General features: G+C 43.4%; 1 protein-coding gene across 1 annotated transcript in view; it reads left to right on the forward strand.

Annotated features, from left to right (window-relative positions):
* WFDC3 (WAP four-disulfide core domain 3) overlaps positions 1–25,232 on the forward strand; it is a 138,265-nt gene that overhangs the window by 107,297 nt on the left and 5,736 nt on the right. Inside the window, exons 2-4 of the mRNA XM_063963607.1 lie at positions 19,397–19,552; positions 20,548–20,718; positions 22,604–22,741. Coding sequence (XP_063819677.1) covers positions 19,501–19,552; positions 20,548–20,718; positions 22,604–22,741 — 361 coding nt within the window. The 5' untranslated portion in view covers positions 19,397–19,500. The remainder of the gene's footprint in view (positions 1–19,396; positions 19,553–20,547; positions 20,719–22,603; positions 22,742–25,232) is intronic.

The following is a 25,232-nucleotide window of genomic DNA, read 5'->3' on the forward strand; positions in this document are numbered from 1 at the left end:
TTAAAATTTTATGGACATTGAAACGGCTTTGCTCGCATTATAGCAAAAGCCCAAAGAGACTACAGTCAACATGTACATCGAGACAAGACATCCGACAAGACCTCAATCAGCAAATGTATATTAAACTCACATAGTTTATGACTGCATTTACCATAATTGCTTCTTATCTTCATTTCTACAGCCTTCAGGTAATGACACACATAGTCGATAGGGAATATAGGCACAGATATCAGCACTCACATATCCCCCCATTCATGTATCATCAACTAAAATGTGCTCCCCCATTTTGTTGCAACCAAAAGCGGAAAAGAGCTCGGTAAAGTTTGACAGCCCATCCACAGGCCCGTAATACGGGATAAGAAGGAATTCAAATGTATACTTCGCAATACCTCGAAGCTTGATTTAAAACACGTACGGCACGATGATACATGACCCCTCAAACATGGACTCATACACACATGCTTCTACTATCTCACTAGGTCATACCTTTTTCCCACCTTCCTCTCTTCTCCCTTACCCAATCATAGAAATGTATTTATACATGACATATATTTTTCTCTTTTTGAACTGTTTTAGGAAGTGGCAGTTATTGATGACTGCCAAAGGGTGGACTGTCAAAGTCAGAAAAATATCATGCTACACGTTGCCATATATTCGCCTCATGCGCGTGCCTGCTGCACGTGCACATTCTCTCCCGTGCGTGCGGATATACGCAGCCGCGTGATGGCGCCTCGGCCATGCGCTCGAGCGCGTGGTATGTGCATTTACGGTAGAGTTTGTGTGCGTCTAGCGGGCGACTCAATCGTTTAATAATAAAACCAAATAGTATGTTTTATAGATAATGTTCCCCTTAATAATGACTGTAAGTTTGGTTAATGTAAATGGTCGCTGGACAGAGGAATTCCTCTGTGTATGGTACGAAGGGTCAGACAGGGTTTGAACAGCTGTGTCTGGTACCTAACTAAAGAACATTTTAATAGCAACAATCCGGTGTTGGTTAGGTAAAGATTAATCGCTCCTGCGTATAGTTATGGCCATTAGTAGATTCTGGACATTTCATATATTTGCGATCCATTACCCATGCGGCGGGAATCTTCAGATTTCCTCCCACCTGAGCAGTTTGATATAGTCACAGCCCACCTGTTCAAACTAACCTATGACCTTTTGTTATGATGCGAGGAGACATTCCTGTGTCCAATGAACAATGAGATTATAGGTCCCTTTGTAGTATACTGTACTCAGTGTATATAAGATCAGCCAGCCTGGGCAGCTCTCTCTCACTCCACAAACGGTTTTCATATTGACTAACTCGGAGCTGGTACCAGGCTGCGCAGCGATCATTCCCAGTGTGTGTAAGTAATTCTCTGTAATCATCTCGCTCTTTGTTTGTATTGGCCACATTCTCTCTCTCTCTGTTTAGTATAAGATTGTAATGTTATTGTATATTTCTGTATAGATAATCTGTTAGAATTATATGTTAGTCTGTAGTGTATGACTTGTAACTGTTTCCCCTTTTCAATATAACTAAAAGCTTGTTAGTAAAGGTGTTGGAACCTTAGCACGGTATCATGTGTTCATTACATTGCAGTGGGTAATAGGAGCGTCTCGATAGCTCAAACAGCTTTAGTGTTAATCAGGTTAAGCAGCGTTATATCGCTACAGTGTTTCAGTACAAGGTTTACAGTATAAGAGTATCCTTTCTGTGTGTTACATTCAAGGTTTACTGATTGTCATCTTGTGAGCGTCTGCGCCGCTCGTGATCTCCTCGTGGTCTCGAGCGTCCACTACGCTGGTAGCGTAGCATTACGGTAGTCGCTCGCCTATAGCGTGCTCAACACCATGCATTAAGCTGTGAGCGAGCGTGCCGCATGTGCGTCTCGATCACGGCCGAGCGTATGCTACGCTAAGTGCGTACCCTTACGGTACCCCATACGCCAATTGCGTACTGTGTCTCTTACCCATTATTGTGAAGGTTATAAGGTAATCAAATCAGCATTATCAATCTAAAAAATCGTAAATTATATTATCAATATTGGCCAAATTAGGCTGATCTAAACTGTAGGTGGAAATTATTGGTGGTGCTGAGGAAATTATGGGGACTGGTGTAATTAGTTAACGGCTCTCTGATAGAAAGGGGAACATACTGTATAGAAGTGGGGGTAGGATACAGATTTTATTCTGTGGTCTGTATATTTGTTTTAGTATTGTTGATGTGCCCCCTAGTAGACATAACTATTTAAACATGCTGAACACAGCTAGTATAGGCAAACTCGCATTATGGGGTAAACTTACCAAAGCTTCTAAAAATGAAAAGAGGTAATATTGCCTATAGCAACCACTCAGATTCTGTCTCTCATTTTTCTGTTGCATCCTAGAAATTGATAGACAGAATCTGATTGGTTGCTATGGGCAACATCGCCTCTTTTCATTTTTAGAAGCTTTAGTAAATTTTCCCCTATGTTTACCAAATAAAGACTTATCACAGCCGTAAGCTTATTTTTTCTATTGCCACTTATAGGTATTATATAAAATCATTTAGCGCCTAATTCTGAGTCACATGCATGTGCAAATGCGACAGCATCTAGCATGCTTTAGCTAACTACAGGTGCTGTAGCGTACATATTAGAGATGAGCGGGTTCGGTTCTCCGAGATCCGAACCCCCCCCCGAACTTCACCTATTTTACACGGTTCCGAGGCAGCTTCGGATCATCCTGCCTTGCTCAGTTAACCCGAATGCGCCCGAACATCATCATTCCGCAGTCGGATTCTCATGAGATTCGTATTCTATATAAAGAGCCGCGCGTCGCCGCCATTTTCACTCGTGCATTGCAGATTGAACGGAGAGGACATGGCTGCGTTCTCTCCCTGAAAAGCTCCGTAATCTGTGCTCAGTGTGCTGCAGATATCTGTGCTCAGTGTGCTGCAAACATCTGTGCTCAGTGTGTTGAAAATATCTACGTTCTCTGCCTGAAAATGCTCCGTATCTGTGCTAAGTTTGCAGCAAATATCTGTGCTCAGTGTGCTGCATTGTGGGGACTGGGGACCACCAGTATATAATTATAGTAGTACAGTACAGTAGGCCATTGCTGTATCTTGCAGCTCTGTGTCAAGTATACTATCTCTGTGCTGCATTATTGTGAGCAGTATATAGTAGGACAGTGCAGCATTTTGGTGACCAGCAGTATACATATAGTACAGTACAGTAGGCCATTGCTGTATCTTGCAGCTCTGTGTCAAGTATACTATCTCTGTGCTGCATTATTCTGAGCAGTATATAGTAGGACAGTGCAGCATTTTGGTGACCAGCAGTATACATATAGTACAGTACAGTAGGCCATTGCTGTATCTTGCAGCTCTGTGTTAAGTATACTATCTCTGTGCTGCATTATTGTGAGCAGTATATAGTAGGACAGTGCAGCATTTTGGTGACCAGCAGTATACATATAGTACAGTACAGTAGGCCATTGCTGTATCTTGCAGCTCTGTGTCAAGTATACTATCTCTGTGCTGCATTATTGTGAGCAGTATATAGTAGGACAGTGTAGCATTTTGGTGACCAGCAGTATACATATAGTACAGTACAGTAGGCCATTGCTGTATCTTGCAGCTCTGTGTCACTTCTAGTATCCTGATCAGTGCTCAATATCTGCTGCATTGTTGTGACCAGTATGTATACTGTACTGTGCGACTTTTGTTATACACCTGGTGATTATACATCCTGTAATCTGTACTGAGCGATGTGTGAGATACACCTGGGGATTATACACCCTATATACTGTACTGTGTGATGTGTGAGATACACCTGGGGATTATACACCCTATATTATTATTATTATTATCCTTTATTTATATGGCGCCACAAGGGTTCTGCAGCGCCCAATTACAGAGCACATAAATAATCAAACAGGAAAACAGCAACTTACAGTTGATGACAGTATAGGACAAGTACAGAGTAAATACACATAGTTACATCAGCAGATGACACTGGAATAAGTATCAGGTGGCAGAAGACTGCTGGATGTGGTACAGTTGAAGATTATTAAAGTAAGACAAAGGATAAGCACATGAGGGAAGAGGGCCCTGCTCGTGAGAGCTTACAATCTAAAGGGGAGGGGTAGACAGACATGGGTGACACAGATGGGGTACATAGAGAACGTGGAACAGAGGGTTAGGATGAGATTGGCTGGGTTTGGTGAAGAAGTGGACCCCCAGAAGGCACAAGTCAATACTTAACATTGCAACATTTTACTGGGCTATGCAGGAGAAAATTAAAAATAAGATAAAATAAAAATTTAAAAAAAGAATCATTAACTTCTACCGCTTTCAAAAAGGTCAGTGGAAGCTAAAATAAGGGACAACTACCTCATGGAAGCCAGATACAGTATACAAAACAGTACTTAGCAGAGTTAGGAATGAGTGCTTATGAAATACAGTAACATTTTGTCATAATATTTCAGAAACTGCATGGCTGGTCTCTTGCACTCTTTTGCTCTAATACACCACCTGCTTTAGGATTTAGATTCAAAAACATTATGTCTCCATAATCCCAAAAATGTCAGTCTTCTTGGAAAGTGGTTTGTTCCTTTGTAAGGGAAAGAAAACAAACGTTCTCAAACAACGGTTTCTCAATTTCTTTTTCCTCTGGGAAGGGATTGTGGATTCGCAGGAATATCTGAGCATTTCTGTAATCAGAAAGCAGCGACTTTCTACAAATGTTTACGAATAATTCCAGTGATTTTGTCATTTTCTTACAGTGATTTGGACCAATAATACCATTGATTAGAACGAATAATTCAAGTGATTTTGTCATTTTCTTCCAGTGATTTGGACCAATAATACCATTGATTAGAACGAATAATTCCTGTGATATTGAGGTGTTTGTGTCGCTTAGCTTAGCCGTCCAGCGACCACAGTGCACCTCTTTTTCTTTTTTCTTTGCATCATGTGCTGTTTGGGGACAATTTTTTGAAGTGCCATCCTGTCTGACACTGCAGTGCCACTCCTAGCTGGGCCAGGTGTTTGTGCCGCCCTCTTGGGTCGCTTTGCTTAGTCATCCAGCGACCTCGGTGCAAATTTTAGGACTAAAAATAGTAGTGTGAGGTGTTCAGAATAGACTGGAAAATGAGTGGAAATTGTGGTTATTGAGGTTAATAATACTATAGGATCAAAATTACCCCCAAATTCTATGATTTAAGCTGTTTTTGAGTGGTTTTTGAAAAAAAACACCCGAATCCAAAACACACCCGAATCCGCCCAAAAAATTTCAGGGAGGTTTTGACAAAACGCGTCCGAATCCAAAACACGGCCGCGGAACCGAATCCAAAACCAAAACCCGAAAAATTTCCGGTGCACATCTCTAGTTGAAAACCATATCCAGCTTAGATACAGTCATACTGCAGGCATTTTAATAACGGAAAATGTCTAAAAACTCATTAGTGCTATGGGAGAGAGCTGAAAGTAATTATCATGGTTACATCATCATGCCCTAGCCCACTTCACAGGGGGATGTCTAATCTGGGAGAACTCCACAAAACACAGAAACGTAGACAAGTACAGTATGTCTTACATTTCAATCTGAAAAAATCGTAAATTATATTATCAATATTGGCCAAATTACGCTGATCTAAACTGTAGGTGGAAATTATTGGTGGTGCTGGGGAAATTATGGGGACTGGTATAATTAGTTAACGGCTCTCTGATAGAAAGGGGGACATACTGTATAGAAGTGGGGGTAGGATACAGATTTTATTCCGTGGTCTGTATATTTGTTTTAGTATTGTTGATGTGCCCCCTAGTAGACATAACTATTTATACATGCTGAACGCAGCTAGTATAGGCAAACTCGCATTATGGGGTAAACTTACCAAAGCTTCTAAAAATGAAAAGAGGTAATATTGCCTATAGCAACCACTCAGATCTCTGTCTCTCATTTCTCTGTTGCATCCTAGAAAATGATAGACAGAATCTGATTGGCTGCTATGGGCAACATCGCCTCTTTTCATTTTTAGAAGCTTTAGTAAATTTACCAAATAAAGACTTATCACAGTCGTAAGCTTATTTTTTCTATTGCCACTTATAGGTATTATATAAAATCATTTAGCGCCTAATTCTGAGTCACATGCATGTGCAAATGCGACAGCATCTAGCATGCTTTAGCTAACTACAGGTGCTGTAGCGTACATATTAGAGATGAGCGGGTTCGGTTCTCCGAGATCCGAACCCCCCCGAACTTCACCTATTTTACACGGTTCCGAGGCAGCCTTGGATCTTCCCGCCTTGCTCGGTTAAATCGAATGCGCCCGAACATCATCATCCCGCTGTCGGATTCTCGCGAGATTCGTATTCTATATAAAGAGCCGCGCATCGCCGCCATTTTCACTCGTGCATTGGAAATTGAACGGAGAGGACATGGCTGCGTTCTCTCCCTGAAAAGCTCCGTAATCTGTGCTCAGTGTGCTGCAGATATCTGTGCGCAGTGTGCTGAAAATATCTGTGCTCAGTGTGCTGAAAATATATATGTTCTCTGCCTGAAAACGCTCCATATCTGTGCTCAGTGTGCTGCAAATATCTGTGCTCAGTGTGCTGCATTGTGGGGACTGGGGACCACCAGTATATAATTATAGTAGTACAGTACAGTAGGCCATTGCTGTATCTTGCAGCTCTGTGTCAAGTATACCATCTCTGTGCTGCATTATTGTGAGCAGTATATAGTAGGACAGTGCAGCATTTTGGTGACCAGCAGTATACATATAGTACAGTACAGTAGGCCATTGCTGTATCTTGCAGCTCTGTGTCAAGTATACTATCTCTGTGCTGCATTATTGTGAGCAGTATATAGTAGAACAGGGTAGCATTTTGGTGACCAGCAGTATACATATAGTACAGTACAGTAGGCCATTGCTGTATCTTGCAGCTCTGTGTCAAGTATACTATCTCTGTGCTGCATTATTGTGAGCAGTATATAGTAGAACAGTGTAGCATTTTGGTGACCAGCAGTATACATATAGTACAGTACAGTAGGCCATTGCTGTATCTTGCAGCTCTGTGTCAAGTATACTATCTCTGTGCTGCATTATTGTGAGCAGTATATAGTAGGACAGTGCAGCATTTTGGTGACCAGCAGTATACATATAGTATAGTACAGTAGGCCATTGCTGTATCTTGCAGCTCTGTGTCACTTCTAGTATCCTGATCAATGCTCAATATCTGCTGCATTGTTGTGACCAGTATGTATTGACAGAATCCGTTTGGATTTCCCATTGTGAGAACATATTAGCAGGGACTGATGTTCACGGTACAATAGCAAGTTTATTAAAGCAGTGTACAACTGTAAACAATAAATATAAACCAGGAATAACTAAAGAACACAAAATGAAAGGGAGAACTGAGGGGACATGGGATGCCAGGAGACTGTGAATACACGGGATGCCAGAAGACTATGAGTACATGAAAACGGTGTAGACTGTGGAAATACTAGAGACACTGTGGACTGTGAAGGCACTTTGCAATAAGATTGTTCAGTAGTGGATATTGCACCATAGCAGGATGCACTTGAACAGGGAACGCAGGGTTGCAGGATTGCACTGTGGTAGAGTATGTAACATACCAGGATAACACGATTGCACTGTAGTAGGATCACAGGATAGCACTATGATAGAGTATGCAACGTAGCAGGATAATAGGATTGTACTGTAGCAGGATCACAGGATAGCACTGTGGTAGAGTATGCACTGTAGCAGGATAACAGGATTGCACTGTAACTGGATCACAGGATAGCACTGTGGTAGAGTATGCACTGTAGCAGGTAACAGGATTGCACTGTAGCTGGATCACAGGATAGCACTGTGGTAGAGTATGCACTGTAGCAGGATAACAGGATTGCACTGTAGCTGGATCACAGGATAGCACTGTGGTAGAGTATGCACTGTAGCAGGATAACAGGATTGCACTGTAGCTGGATCACAGGATAGCGCTGTGGTAGAATATGCACTGTAGCAGGATAACAGGATTGCACTGTAGCTGGATCACAGGATAGCACTGTGGTAGAGTATGCACTGTAGCAGGATAACAGGATTGCACTGTAGCTGGATCACAGGATAGCACTGTAGCAGGATCACAGGATTGCACTGTAGCAGGATCACAGAATTGCACTGTAGCAGGATCACCGGATTGCACTGTGGTAGAGTATGCAACGTACCAGGATCACAGGATTGCACTGTAGCAGGATCACAGGATTGCACTGTAGCAGCAGAGACCAGCATAACCAGGACCAGGAACAGAGACAACCTTGACACGATGAACTGGCAACAGGGAGCCTGAGTGGCTGGCCTAAGTAGTGAGTTCAGGTGCTGCTCACAGCTGTGGTAACAGCTAATAGTCAAGCTGCAGATAAAGAGCAGAGTGCTGACCACCAGAGCAGAGAGCGCCACACCAGTCATGGAGGAGAAACTGCATGGATCGTGACAGTACCCCCTCCCTAAGGAGCGGATTCCAGATGCTCAACACATGTCAGAGTCTGAATCAAAAGGTAGAGGGCATATCAGGGTATCCTCATGCTGCCAAGGAAGTCCAACAGAGGCTTTCAACTTAGAAGAAAAAGGGAAAGTCTTTCTCCTTTTTGTAGATTTCCCAGCAGGAACAGTAGACTGAAGCTGAAGAAAACCAACAGGTAAGCTGATTGCTGGAGTCTCTGAGTTGGCAACAGGATTCTCTGATGAACCAAGATAGATAGGAACCTTAAATGGCCCCGGCTGGGCAGGAACCTCAATTGAGACTGAAGACTGATAAGAGCATGAATTGAATTTCTTAATTACCACCTCACTGAAGGCCGCAAGATTGAGAAGAACTGGGTCATTGGTTTCAATTAGTGGACTAGCCCATTCCAAGGCTTCTCCTCTGAAGGTCAGGAATAAAAATTTTACTATGTTGGATGGAGTAATTCCGAGGGAAGGGTCTGTCTCCATCATGGAAAGATATTGGTTAACTAGTGCAAAGTATTGCGTTAAATCTCCATCAAAGTAATCCAAAGATGGAGCGTTGGATGAATTCTGTGAAGTAGAAGCTTGATTTTCTGGAAACACTGGAGATGGAATGAAAAATTGAGCATCAGGACACTTAGGAGGGGACAGACTTTCAGGATACTGGTCAGGAATACATGATGATCCTAACCGAACGTTGACTAGAGATTTGGATGGCACTTTCTGGATTTGGTCCTTCCTGGAAGTCCTGTGAGACTGAGTTGTACCCAAATCGCGAGCCAACAAGTTAGTAGTAGGATTGGAACCCAGGACTACAGCAGTGCCTATGTGCCTAGATATATGGCCTGTGTTGTGAGAAACGGGAGTGCTAGATTCTTCTTCGGAGATTGGCATAATGCTCAGAGCCCCCTCCTGGGGCTGAACTAAGGCAGGAGCCCCCTCTTCACGGGGCTGGGCTGAGGCAGGAGCCCCCTCTTCACGGGGCTGGGCTGAGGCAGGAGCCCCCTCTTCACGGGGCTGGGCTGAGGCAGGAGCCCCCTCTTCACGGGGCTGGGCTGAGGCAGGAGCCCCCTCTTCACGGGGCTGGGCTGAGGCAAGAGCCCCCTCTTCACGGGGCTGGGCTGAGGCAAGAGCCCCCTCTTTACGGGGCCGGGCTGAGGCAAGAGCCCCCTCTTCACGGGGCTGGGCTGAGGCAAGAGCCCCCTCTTCACGGGGCTAGGCTGAGGCAAGAGCCCCCTCTTCACGGGGCTGGGCTGAGGCAAGAGCCCCCTCTTCACGGGGCTGGGCTGAGGCAAGAGCCCCCTCTTCACGGGGCTGGGCTGAGGCAAGAGCGCTCCGAAGACCCTCTGGCTGGGCAGCGCTCCGAAGACCCTCTGGCTGGGCAGCGCTCCGAAGACCCTCTGGCTGGGCAGCGCTCCGAAGACTCTCTGGCTGGGCAGCGCTCCGAAGACCCTCTGGCTGGGCAGCGCTCCGAAGACCCTCTGGCTGGGCAGCGCTCCGAAGACCCTCTGGCTGGGCAGCGCTCCGAAGACTCTCTGGCTGGGCAGCGCTCCGAAGACCCTCTGGGTGGGCAGCGCTCCGAAGACTCTCTGGCTGGGCAGCGCTCTGAAGACTTTTTGGCTGGGCAGCGCTCCGAAGACCCTCTGGCTGGGCAGCGCTCCGAAGACCCTCTGGCTGGGCAGCGCTCCGAAGACCCTCTGGCTGGGCAGCGCTCCGAAGACTCTCTGGCTGGGCAGCGCTCCGAAGACTCTCTGCCTGGGCAGCGCTCTGAAGCCCTCACTGGGGCTGGACGCTCTGAACCCCTCACTGGGGCTGGACGCTCTGAACCCCTCACTGGGGCTGGACGCTCTGAACCCCCTCTTGGGGCTGGACATTCTGAAGAACTCCCTCTTGGGGCTGGACACTCTGAAGAACCCCCTCTTGGGGCAACAGGCTCGGAAACTCCTCCTGGGGCAACAGGCTTGGAAACTTTAGGTGGAAGACCAGTTTTGTGACAGATGGTATTTAAAGATTGGAGATGCACTCTGCCCCCATTTCTTGGTTTTCGAATGGGACAAGTTAGAAGAAAATGTCCTTGACCCCCACAATACAGGCAAAGTTTATTGTCTCTGCGATGCTGGCGCTCTGTTTCTGAGAGGCTAGGTCGAGGAAAACTTTGGAACCTGCCTCTTGTCTGTGGAGTAGAGGTGCCCCTAGCATGCCTAGTCCATGGGTCAGAAGAAAACTCCTTTTCTGGAGCTATTTTACTGGGGTCCACCAGTCTCCCCAGGAATTCAGGTAGAATGCATAGAATACTGGATACTAAAATATGTAGCTGGTCTAACTTTTCCTTTAAAATCCCCAGTCGTAAGGAATCTAAAGAAGGTGATGTTTCGGGAGCTGAGGGGTTAACGAGCTGTGAGAAAACTCCCTCAGGCAGACTGCAATTATCTCCCCTGCTGTTTGTTTTGGTCCAGTTCATACTGTCAGAATCCGTTTGGATTTCCCATTGTGAGAACATATTAGCAGGGACTGATGTTCACGGTACAATAGCAAGTTTATTAAAGCAGTGTACAACTGTGAACAGTAAATATAAACCAGGAATAACTAGAGAACACAAAATGAAAGGGAGAACTGAGGGGACATGGGATGCCAGGAGACTGTGAATACACGGGATGCCAGGAGACTGAGTACATGAAAACGGTGTAAACTGTGGAAATACTAGAGACACTGGACTGTGAAGGCACTTTGTGGTAGAGTATGCACTGTAGCAGGATAACAGGATTGCACTGTAGCTGGATCACAGGATAGCGCTGTGGTAGAGTATGCACTGTAACAGGATAACAGGATTGCACTGTAGCTGGATCACAGGATAGCACTGTGGTGGAGTATGCACTGTAGCAGGATAACAGGATTGCACTGTAGCTGGATCACAGGATAGCACTGTGGTAGAGTATGCACTGTAGCAGAATAACAGGATTGCACTGTAGCTGGATCACAGGATAGCGCTGTGGTAGAGTATGCACTGTAGCAGGATAACAGGATTGCACTGTAGCTGGATCACAGGATAGCGCTGTGGTAGAGTATGCACTGTAACAGTATAACAGGATTGCACTGTAGCTGGATCACAGGATACCACTGTGGTGGAGTATGCACTGTAGCAGGATAACAGGATTGCACTGTAGCTGGATCACAGGATAGCACTGTGGTAGAGTATGCACTGTAGCAGAATAACAGGATTGCACTGTAGCTGGATCACAGGATAGCGCTGTGGTAGAGTATGCACTGTAGCAGGATAACAGGATTGCACTGTAGCTGGATCACAGGATAGCACTGTGGTAGAGTATGCACTGTAGCTGGATCACAGGATAGCACTGTGGTAGAATATGCACTGTAGCAGGATAACAGGATTGCACTGTAGCTGGATCACAGGATAGCACTGTGGTAGAGTATGCACTGTAGCAGGATAACAGAATTGCACTGTAGCAGGATCACAGGATAGCACTGTGGTAGAGTATGCAACGTACCAGGATCACAGGATTGCACTGTAGCAGGATTACAGGATAGCACTGTGGTAGAGTATGCAACGTACCAGGATCACAGGATTGCACTGTAGCAGGATCACAGGATTGCACTGTAGCTGGATCACAGGATAGCACTGTAGCTGGATCACAGGATAGCACTGTAGCTGGATCACAGGATAGCACTGTGGTAGAGTATGCACTGTAGCAGGATAACAGGATTGCACTGTAGCTGGATCCCAGGATAGCACTGTGGTAGAATATGCACTGTTGCAGGATAACAGGATTGCACTGTAGCTGGATCACAGGATAGCACTGTGGTAGAATATGCACTGTAGCAGGATAGCAGGATTGCACTGTAGCTGGATCACAGGATAGCACTGTGGTAGAGTATGCACTGTAGCAGGATAACAGGATTGCACTGTGGCTGGATCACAGGATAGCACTGTGGTAGAGTATGCACTGTAGCAGGATAACAGAATTGCAGTGTAGCAGGATCACAGGATAGCACTGTGGTAGAGTATGCAACGTACCAGGATCACAGGATTGCACTGTAGCAGGATCACAGGATTGCACTCTAGCAGGATCACAGGATAGCACTGTGGTAGAGTATGCAACGTACCAGGATCACAGGATTGCACTGCAGCAGGATCACAGGATTGCACTGTAGCAGGATCACAGGATTGCATTGTAGCAGGATCACAGGATAGCACTGTGGTAGAGTATGCAACGTACCAGGGTCACAGGATTGCACTGTAGCAGGATCACAGGATTGCACTGTAGCAGTAGAGACCAGCATAACCAGGACCAGGAACTGAGACAACCTTGACACGATGAACTGGCAACAGGGAGCCTGTGTGGCTGGCCTAAGTAGTGAGTTCAGGTGCTGCTCACAGCTGTGGTAACAGCTAATAATCAAGCTGCAGATACAGAGCAGAGTACTGAGCACCAGAGCAGAGAGCGCTACCCCAGGCATGGAGGAGAAACTGCATGGATCGTGACATGTATACTGTACTGTGCGACGTGTGTTATACACCTGGCGCTTTTATGCATCCTGTAATCTGTACTAAGCGATGTGTGAGATACACCTGGGGATTATACACCCTGCATACTGTACTGTGCAACGTTTGTGATACACCTGGTGATTATACACCCTGTATACTGTACTGAGCGATATGTGAGATACACCTGGGGATTATACACCCTATATACTGTACTGTGCGATGTCTGTTATACACCTGGTGATTATACATCCTGTAATCTGTACTGAGCGATGTGTGAGATAAACCTGGGGATTATACATCCTATATACTGTACTGTGTGATGTGTGAGATACACCTGGGGATTATACACCCTATATTATTATTATTATTATTATTATCCTTTATTTATATGGCGCCACAAGGATTCAGCAGCGCCCAATTACAGAGTACATAAATAATCAAACAGGAAAACAGCAATTTACAGTTGATGACAGTATAGGACGAGTACAGGGTAAATAAACATAGTTACATCAGCAGATGACACTGGAATAAGTATCAGGTCGCAGAAGACTGCTGGATGTGGTACAGTTGAAGATTATTAAAGTAAAACAAAGGATAAGCACATGAGGGAAGAGGGCCCTGCTCGTGAGAGTTTACAATCTAAAGCAGAGGGGTAGACAGACATGGGTGACACAGATGGGGTACATAGAGAACGTGAAACAGAGGGTTAGGATGAGATTTGGCTGGGGTTGGTGAAGAAGTGGACCCCTAGAAGGCACAAGTCAATACTTAACATTGCAACATTTTACTTGGCTATGCAGGAGAAAATTAAAAATAAGGTAAAATAAAAAATAAAAAAAAGAATTGATAACTTCTACCGCTTTCAAAAAGGTCAATGGAAGCTGAAATAATGGACAACTACTTAATGGAAGCCAGATACAGGATACCAAACAGTACTTAGCAGAGTTAGGAATGAGTGCTTATGAAATACAGTAACATTTTGTCATAATATTTCAGAAACTGCATGGCTGGTCTCTTGCACTCTTTTGCTCTAATACACCACCTGCTTTAGGATTTATATTCAAAAACATTATGTCTCCATAATCCCAAAAACGTCAGTCTTCTTGGAAAGTGGCTTGTTCCTTTGTAAGGGAAAGAAAACAAATGTTCTCAAACAACGGTTTCTCAATTTCTTTTTCCTCTGGGAAGGGATTGCGGATTCGCAGGAATATCTGAGCATTTCTGTAATCAGAAAGCAGCGACTTTCAACAAATGTTTACGAATAATTCCAGTGATTTTGTCATTTTCTTCCAGTGATTTGGACCAATAATACCATTGATTAGAACGAATAATTCCAGTGATTTTGTCATTTTCTTCCAGTGATTTGGACCAATAATACCATTGATTAGAACGAATAATTCCAGTGATTTTGTCATTTTCTTCCAGTAATTTTGACCAATAATACCATTGATTAGAACGAATAATTCCTATGATATTGAGGTGTTTGTGTCGCTTAGCTTAGCCGTCCAGCGACCACAGTGCACCTCTTTTTCTCTTTTCTTTGCATCATGTGCTGTTTGGGGCCAATTTTTTGAAGTGCCATCCTATCTGACACTGCAGTGCCACTCCTAGATGGGCCAGGTGTTTGTGCCACCCTTTTGGGTCGCTTTGCTTAGTCATCCAGCGACCTCAGTGCAAATTTTAGGACTAAAAATAGTATTGTGAAGTGTGAGGTGTTCAGAATAGACTGGAAATCAGGGGAAATTGTGGTTATTGAGGTTAATAATACTATAGGATCAAAATTACCCCCAAATGATATGATTTAAGCTGTTTTTGAAAAAAAAAAACCCGAATCCAAAACACACCCGAATCCGACAAAAAATTTTCAGGGAGGTTTTGCCAAAACGCGTCCGAATCCAAAACACGTCCGCGGGACCGAATCCAAAACCAAAACACAAAACCCGAAAAATTTCCGGTGCACATCTCTAGTACATATGCATCTTTGTGTATCTCTGTCCAATTCTGAGTCAGGTGGATAATGGTAATTTCTCTCTGTCCATAAAATTAGCGCTTCAGAGTCATTTGGGTTTATGTATGAAATAGAACTGCATTGTGGGAGCTTGGTGTGCGTGTAGTATTTTCCTTAGTCGAGCATATGCCAAGGAGACGCCTGTGTTATGGTGAGTACACACTGGCCGATATGTTGGCTGTTCTCTTGAACGGCCGATATAGCGCGGGTCCATCGGCCAGTGTGTACAGGCGATATGTCTGTGAACTCCGCCGTTCACAGACATATTGCGTCGGCCTCGCAGTACAGCCGACGGCCAATATATCTACCGATATATTGGCGCGTCGCTGTGTGTGTACGGGCGGTCGGCCAACCACCCGTACACATGCTGCGGCAGCCAGCGATGATTGACAGCTGAACTGGGCAGGCGTGTGTACACGCCCGCCCAGTTCATGACGTCAGTCCCCGACAGATCGGGCAGTGTGTATGCTCAACACACTGCCCGATCCGTCCATAGATATATCTGCCGATCAATTGATCGGCAGATATATATATCAGTGTGTACCCACCTTTAGTCAGATCTCTTGCACCTAGCATGGAGTAGGTGTATTAATGGCAACTGTGGAGCGAAGCACAAATATTTAGACACGTCATGCATAGTTGCATTAACCCTCCATTAGGAATCTATCTGCTTTAGCATTTGAACCTGTGTGTACCTCAAAATTAGGTCCATAGTTTATAAGTTACATTTATATCAACCAGTTTCTCTGTTCCAGAAATTAGGATGGGAAAACCATTAGTCTTGTCTTCTTTCAAAGGTTCCTGGTGAAAAAGGGCTATTCTTTCTGTTGGCACCATCCTAAGATGTCCCGCCAAACCTTGACCACCAATACCTCTACAGATATTCGCAAAGAGAGTGAATAATGTTAAACTAGGGGAGGAGTCAAACTCAGTACTGTACACTGTTTTCTGTTAGTATGGCAAGATGCAGCCATTTTGAGCTGCTGTATTAATAATGAAGCTAGTAATTAGCCAACCCTGTAAATATGCATGTACATGTACATATTATGTCCACAGTATGTTATTTTTCTTATACAGTATACAAGTTATTATTATTATTATTACTATTATGATGTTTAATTAAATGTTTATATAAAACCCTCCAATTTCCGCTTGGTGATTGGCAGATGGTTGACTGTAGAAGGAAATGTTACCAGTTACTTTTGAAAGCTTTATAGCAACTTGAATTAGGAAGTGTATAGTAGGCTCCAATTTGCTTACAACTCTGGTCTTTCTGAAAGCAGAGAACCACATAAACCTATATGTAGTCTAGTCTGTGAAAGTGTTCTTAGTAAGAGTAGAATATAAGCACTCCATAGGTTCAGTCCAATTAACTCTCCCCTCATAGAAGGGGGGCGAGTTGCCATTGCAAAGGCATGTAAACGCTGGCAACGTCATGGGGCCTCAACCCCCTTGTGGCCCTATCTCGCCCCAGATTCATCGATTTTTGTATGCAGCCCAATGGGACTGTGAACAAAAATCTGTATATCCGGTTGTAACTTAAGTGTGGTTATATGCTATATTAGTAGTTCTACCTGAGGGTCAGCCCATGTCTAAAGTTGCGCATGCAAGATTGGCAGTAACCATTATCTAGGTATGTCCAATTGCCCTTACTGCCCAGATCCTTTTACAGTATTTGAATGCTATGTTGTTGAATCCCAAAGCACATTTGGGATCCATTCCACATAAAGGCATATGTGGCGGGTCCATTGTTCAAAACATGAACTGATACTTTCTGTATCTTCACAATCACACTCATTGTTTATTAGATTGCATACTCTTGAGGATGACCTCATTCTTTCCTTCTCAGGTTAAGAACCATGTTGACTATATTTTTGCTTTATAAATAGAAGAAAAATGTTATTGCTATACAGTGTTACTCATTGCAGTTCTTGTTGTATGCACTCCTAAGTGCTATCTTCATTCCTACACTATTTGTGTGTAGGATTGTGACCCAAAATGCAAATTAGATGAGTCACCTCACCTCTCAATACTGACTTTAGCTCCATGAAGGACATTACAGTATTTAGTTGTCTCAATTGTTAGGTAAAACAAAAGAGGCAAAATTAGGTTGAGTAATGTCACGTGCAACCATTTCATCACCAGTGTCATAAAGTCATCACTTTATTGTCACTATACCTGTCAGTGAGCATATATATAAATGCCAGGAAACTGATTGCAGAGCAGATTACCATCATGATGAGAACAGAACAGATCCAGCTCCTCTTCCTGGTGCTTCCACTATGCACAGTGGTCACCAGTTCAGCAATAAAGGGATATGGATTCGGTAAGTTACGGAAAGCGAGACACTTTTACATTACTTGAATTCACTGACTTTACATATGAAGTCTTGTAGCTTTTACTAAATACACGACTTGTACTGTATATAAGTTGTATACAAAAAGCAACTGTGTATCCCAAGGCAAGAGATATAAACAACTCTACATTATGATATAAAGGCAAGTCTAAAAGGCATGGAAGGAATCTAGAATGACAAAAACATGATAGTTTGTAAAGGTTGCAGAACAGCTTGTACATAAGACATACCAGTAGAGTAAAGTAATCTCTAGGTAGAAAAGCCATACAAAAAATACTATCAGCCATACAAACTTATTAACAAGGTAAGTTATGTTTTACTTTGTATCAAAATATCACTGAGTCTTTTCTGCTGCCTAAAGAGGAGGAAAGGGACCAGAGGTGGCACTCTGAGGGTGAAGTACATTTTAGTAAGGCATATATTTTGGGTGTGGTTCATCAAATCGACAGTATCTAGGTCGACAATGTTTAGGTCGACCACTATAGGTCGACAGTCACTAGGTCGACATGGATGGAAGGTTGATAGGGTTTCTAGGTCGACATGTGCTAGGTCGACAGGTCTAAAGGTCGACATGAGGTTTTTTGTTTTGTTTTTGTGTCGTTTTCTTCGTAGAGTGACCGGGATCCCAAATTAGTGCGCCGCGTCCCCTCGATGGTGCCTTCGCTCCGCTACCGCTTCGCTCGGCACACTTTACCGTTCCAATCGTAGTCCACGTGGATCGTTAAGTATGAAAACATTCAAAAAAAGAAAACAAAAGTGAAAAACTCATGTCGACCTTTAGACCTGTCGACCTAGCACATGTCGACCTAGAAACCCTGTCGACCTTCCATCCATGTCGACCTAGTGACTGTCGACCTATAGTGGTCGACCTAAACATTGTCGACCTAGATACTGTCGATCTTCAGACCGGATCCCATATATTTTACTGTAAGTGTATTAAAACACGAGCAATATTTAGATTCTTACAGTTTATAATGCCCTAGGAGAATTGGTTCTGATAGTTTATATAAGCGATGTTACAGTTACTGTCTCAGGCAACAAAATGTCTAGGTAAATCATTTTTAGCATAAGAAAATGGAATCCGAACTTCTTTTTCTCATAAACTATATTGTTCCTGTAGGCAGCTGTAGCAGTGCCCCAGAGAAAAGAGTAAGAAACAGAGGGGCAGAAGAGCGAGGTGGGGAGTAAGACAGAACAGAGGTGAAGAGAGAGGAGGCTAGAGAGGGTCAGAGTACAGGAAGAGAAAGTAAAAGAGAAAAAGGGGATAGAAAGAGGAGGAGGAGAAATACAGAGTAATGAGATGAGGAAGAGAGAGGAGGAGGAAAAGAGAGAGAGAGAGAGAGAGAGAGAGAGAGAGAGAGATTAGTCCCGAAAGAGGGAGAGAGCGAGTAGTCCAGAGTGAGAGAGTATAGTTCAGAGAGAGAGTTGTCTGTGCAGCATTGAGGACAACAGCTAGTGTACAATATTTCTGTCAGTGCATTCATAAGTACGAAATGAACATCTTGTTGGAGAATAAAGTAAATAGATAGTTTCAATTACTACAGTAGGGATTGTTACAAGAGCTTCTGATCTTCGGTAAATCCTTTAGAGATTTATAACATAAATTATAGTCCTTATTTATTACTCTCCTCATTATTGGAAAACAGCATGTACGCAAAACATGGAGATCAATCATTTTGAGAAGTCCTTTCTTTACCCTGAGATAGAGTGACCAGATTATCCCTTTTACCTGGGATGCTCATGGATTACACAGGCTCTGTGGCTGACTAAAACCATCTGAAATGCAGGCTTGAAGTCAGCCAGCCACAGAACCTGTGTAATCCATGAGCGTCCCAGGTAAAAGGGATAATAAGGTCACTCTACAAGAAGAACATTTAAGATTCACGATTCTCATGTGAGCAATTATATTAAGTTCACACTATAGAAATATTTACTCTTAAGTGCCCTGCACCATCCAGGCCAATTTATACAAATATGTGTGCATTTCACTTGTGTGTGCGTGTATTCTGTATGTGATTATAATTTATTTATTTAATGTATCTAACTGTAGACTCTGTGAAGCCAGGAAATTGTCCCCCTGAGAGGTATTATAATAAAAGTAAAGATGAGAGTTGTCTCCATCCCTGCAAATATGACAATGAGTGTGACGGGAATATGAAGTGTTGTTTGGATAACTGCCAAAAGATGTGCAAGCCTCCTGCACAGGGTAAGCGCACAGTATTGAGTACTACTAACCAGTATTTACATCTGATTTCTGTTCAACACATTTGTGCAAAGTTTTTTTACAATAATTTTCTTTAAAGTTTGCTCCCTATACCATGTTAAAAAGAAATGATGTATCAGGATTCTTGATAGATAGATAGATAGATAGATAGATAGATAGATAGATAGATAGATAGATAGATAGATAGATCGATCCTATGGCCAGTCTGAGTAAGCTTCAGCCTATAATTTTGCAACAGATTTATTGTAGTTATAATTGTATGTCAACTTTCTGTGTTTTCAAGTAGTGATGTCTTTAAGTTGTAGCTGTTGCCTATTCATAGTGGAAGTAGCTATTAGTAGCTATTATTTACACACAGAGTGGCCAGACTTATGGGATATCCAATTAGATCTGAAAATTATTCGAGCGCGAAAGATAGTTTTTTTGGTTTGTTTTTTGCATCTGTTTTGTTTTTTATGACAATTTTTTGGTGGGCTATCAAATTAGTCCCTGTTTTTTTCTGGCCGAAATGTTTTCCTTTTTTTGCGCGAAAACACATAGGGGGGAATTCAATTGTTTGAAAAGTCGCTTGGGTGTCTGGTTTCTCCTGTCTATTAAAGAGGAAAAAACAGACACCCAGCTGACTTTTCAAACAATTGAATACCCCCCATAGGATCCACAAAAAGTTTAAGTAAAAACCCTGATTAGTGCCAGCATCAGGGCTAATTGGATAGCCCTAGGCGGGTCAATTAGCCACAGTAAAATACCGCTGCTATTTGGATACCGCCCTTAGTGATGTCAGTAATTTCTAATGAAATATTTTTTGTAATCCACAAAACGGCAGCTTTCAGAATGTCAGTGACAAGTACAATTTACAATCCGTAGTGTTGGTGTATCCACTCCAGTTTTTCATGTTATGTGAGTCTGTACTGATTGTTAATATTCAGTCTGCTATTGTTGTCATATGAGGGTAATGTATACTCTTTGTTCCTCCACAGAGAGACCAGGTGCATGCCCTGTATTTACAGCTCATGCTGGAAAATGTTCTGATAATTGCACATCTGATAGTGAATGTCCCGGGCATGCCAAGTGTTGCTTTAAAACCTGTGGAAAAACTTGTGTACCCACTTTAACTGACCTTGCCAAACCAAACATGGAGCCTATAATACGTAAGTGAAGCTTAGACGATCAACCCTTTTTACATTCTAAATAGTTCATACAGAGGTTATATAGCAGCAGCATGATGGGGTCCCATACCCTGGACACCTTTGTACATGATTCATGAGTTGGCGTTCCCCTCTAGCTCTATCAAGTAAACTGGCAGGAATAGCTTCATGTTCCCTAACGTAAAAAAAAAAAGCATGACATAAAACTTTGCTATCTTCAGATATGACGAAATAATCAATAGATGGTAAGTGTCAAAAGTGCTATAACCAGCTCTGTCTGACTACAATGAGCCTCGGTATGTATGAAACCAGATAACAGTGAAAAATCACTTTTCTCTATGTTCTCTACACCTAACGATTTTGCCATCATCATACTTTTCTATGGCAACGGAAATTCATTCAGATGTATTAAAAATGATAAGCGCACATTTGATGCTTATCGTTTCTTCACATATCGGCAGGTGTTACCTGCCGGTATGTGTACATACCTGTGGCTGCTGCTGGGGTTCGGGCTGCACACTGGTGATCTTGTGATGGTTGCAAGATCTCGCGTATGCCCACTGAAGCCGGCCGGGAGGTGTGACGCAGTACGTCAGCACTGGGCTGATGCGCTGTGGCTCTGGCAGGGATCTCCGGATGGGGGAGTTTTCACTCCCCAACTTCGGCAGCCGAAATTTTGACACATCACGTCGGTATTGTTTCCTGCTTCACCTCGATAAAGAGGCGAAGCAGGAAGAGCTATAGCGCACAATCTGTGCCGCTATAATACATCTCACACAAAGTTACCACACCATAAAAAACAGTATATATAATCAAATAATATTTTTTTCTCTAAATTTAAAACTGAAATCAAATTTGTTTTTACATCACCCCTGAAAAGCAGTATATGCCATTTCGCAGGTGAGGCAGAGCCTTTCCTGTCATACGAACATTTGTGCCTGTATGAAGTATAAGAAAAATATAAAGAATATGTTTGAAATATCTTATTTACATTATTCTAATCATTTTTATAGCCAAAACTCTGGAGTAAAAAGTATATGGCAGGTGAAGCAGTGCCTCACCTACCTATATTTTCCACACATCTCTGATCAAAGCTCATCAAATTTCCAGGAGTTTATACTGCTGCACCTGTGTATAATGCCCACATGTACCCTTTGGCTCATGCAGTATATTGTGTGTATATCTGGCTCTGGTACTAGCCAGTGCCTCCTGAGCCATTTAGCTCACCACACATCCCTGCATTTCACCACTCCTTGTGTCATTGGCTTTCTGCTTCTCCCGGTTTGTTTCATACTGTGTATTATATACAAGTATACCACAAGTGTTAAGGTTACGGTGTGTACACACGGTGAGATTTTTTCTTACGATTTTGACTATATACTGTAGTCAAAATCGTAAGAAAAGTTAGTGCAGATCGCAAGGTGAAAGTCACCTTGCGATACCGATTTGATCCCGATGCGCGGTCCCGCCAGGTCAGCATCGCAAGAAAATATAGACTGTGTAGGCAAGTTAATCCTTGCTAGATCGGTTTACTATCTAGTTCATACTGCAAGTAGCTAGATAGTCAAAATCTCACATAAGCCAAAATCTCACATAAGCCAAAATCGTAAGCACACATAGTCCATATCTCAAGAAAAGTTAGTCAAGATCGGTGGTGCTGGGCTCCGGGGAGTTCAAGGGAAATCGCAAAGTGAAAATCGAACATAAGACAGAATCTCACCGTGTGTACACACCATTACAAGAAATCCAAGCAATTATATCCAAAAAGATTAATCTATGCATAAAAAGTGCAGAAATAGGTAAAATGTTTACTGTCCAATCTATTTGGAAGTAATGCTAATGTCTTCAATGTGTGTATACTGTACATCCAAGCTTGTTTCTTTTCTAGAGAGAGGTTTCTGCCCCCAGGAAAATATTTTGAATTGTGCGCTACCAGAAAGGGCAACATGTGACGATTTCTCATGTGTGGATGGTTACAAATGCTGCCCCATGATCTGCAGACGTGAATGTCGAAAAGCTGTTGACGGTAACTCTTGATAACATTCTTTATTGCCATTATCATGAAATCTAAATGAGTAAAAAGTGGACAGATATGATACAGCGTTAGATGGCTATTCTAGGCCCTATTCATCATCCATTGTGAGCCTATTACACAGCATTTGTGCGTATTTTTAGTAATGGGCCCATTCATTATAAATCTAGTATCTAGTGAACTCTGAAAGCTGAAAGTGTTTGAAGTGTCCTGCAGAACCAGCATCATCTTCAGATGGCATTGGTTCCTGGAGGCCCACTACTTCCTATGGGCAGGAGATCTAGGGATCAAATCAGGCCACAATCTCCCTCTCTCTCTCTCTCTCTCTCTCTCTCTCTCTATATATATATATATATATATATATTTCATTTAGAAATACATGAAGCAAGAATTTTCTATTAGCATCCCACGAATAACAACATTTAGTATGTTCGCAGTAGATACATAATATTCCCACATATTTCAGATGGCTGTGACAATGCTGTGACAGTAGTGAGCTTTCAGTCCATGGTGGGGCAAGAGTGACCTCATCAGTGGGTTTTTTTTCACCCAGTACCCATATGCAGCCAGCACATGTTTGTAGGGTCCAACAGAGCCAGTTTAAAACTGAAAAGGGCCCTAGGCAAGATGAAGGATTAAGATGTTTATTGTTCCACATGAAATTTATACATTTCAAACTTTAGAATGTTTTTACCAAGTGACACTCCATACAGTGCATAAGTAGCACAAACTCAATACGATAGATATACTTTTGCTAAATTCATCAATACAGAGAACAGAGAGTACTTGGAGTACCTGGCGCATGCTATGAAGTGTACCTGTGTCCAGGGCCGGTGCTAGGGTGTTCGGCGCCCCCCTGCAAACTATAAATTTGCGCCCTCCCATATTCCTTTGGCGCGCGCCGGAAAAAGGGGTGTGGTCTCACAAGTAAGGGGCATAGCTACACAATAGTACCCCCATTCAAAATTACGCCACAATGTAGCACAATCTTATTCATCTTATACGTAATGCCCCACCCGTAGTAGTAGCGTCCTTATATGTCATGCCCCCCAATAGTAGTAGCGTCCTTATACATAGTGCACCCCCAGTAGTAGTAGCGTCCTTATGCATAATGCCCCCACAATAGTAGTAGCATCCTTATGCATAATGCCCCCCAGCAGTACTAGCATCCTTATGCATAATGCCCCCCAGTAGTAGTAGCGTCCTTATGCATAATGCCCCCACAATAGTAGTAGCATCCTTATACATAATGCCCCCCCAGTAGTAGTAGCGTCCTTATACATAATGCCCCCCCAGTAGTAGTAGCGTCCTTATACGTAGTGCACCCCCAGTAGTAGTAGCGTCCTTATACATAATGCCCCCCCAGTAGTAGTAGCATCCTTATACGTAGTGCACCCCCCAGTAGTAGAAGCGTCCTTATACGTAATTCCCCCTAGTAGTAGTAGCGTCCTTATACGTAATGCCCCCTCCAGTTGTAGTAGCGTCCTTATACGTAGTGCACCCCCAGTAGTAGTAGCATCCTTATGCGTAATGCCCCCCCAGTAGTAGTAGCGTCCTTGTACATAATGCCCCCCCAGTAGTAGTAGCGTCCTTATACGTAGTGCACCCCCAGTAGTAGAAGCATCCTTATACGTAATTCCCCCTAGTAGTAGCAGCGTCCTTATACGTAATGCCCCCTCCAGTTGTAGTAGCGTCCTTATACGTAGTGCACCCCCAGTAGTAGAAGCGTCCATATGCATAATTCCGCCCTAGTAGTAATAGCGTCCTTATACGTAATGCCCCCCCAGTTGTAGTAGCGTCCTTATACGTAGTGCACCCCCAGTAGTAGAAGCGTCCATATGCATAATTCCGCCCTAGTAGTAGTAGCGTCCTTATACGTAATGCCCACCCAGTAGTAGTAGCGTCCTTATACGTAGTGCACCCCCAGTAGTAGAAGCGTCCTTATACGTAATTCCCCCTAGTAGTAGTAGCGTCCTTATACGTAGTGCACCCCCAGTAGTAGAAGCGTCCATATGCATAATTCCGCCCTAGTAGTAGTAGCGTCCTTATACGTAATGCCCCCTCCAGTTGTAGTAGCGTCCTTATACGTAGTGCACCCCCAGTAGTAGAAGCATCCTTATGCGTAATGCCCCCCCAGTAGTAGTAGCGTCCTTATACGTAATGCCCCCCCCAGTTGTAGTAGCGTCCTTATACGTAGTGCACCCCCAGTAGTAGAAGCGTCCTTATACGTAATGCGCCCCCAGTAGTAGTACCGTCCTTATACATAATGCCCCCCCCCCCAGTAGTAGCATCCTTATACGTAATGCCCCCCCAGTAATAGTAGCGTCCTATACATAATGCCCCCAAGTAGTAGTATCGTCCTTATACGTAATGACCCCCCAGTAGTAGCGTCATTACACGCAATGGCCCCCATTAGTAGCGTCGTTACACGTAATGCCCCCCCTGTAGTAGTAGCATCCTTAAAGCACACATAAACGCACACAGA

Source organism: Pseudophryne corroboree, chromosome 3 (genome assembly GCF_028390025.1).
Source record: "Pseudophryne corroboree isolate aPseCor3 chromosome 3, aPseCor3.hap2, whole genome shotgun sequence".
NCBI lineage: Eukaryota > Metazoa > Chordata > Amphibia > Anura > Myobatrachidae > Pseudophryne > Pseudophryne corroboree.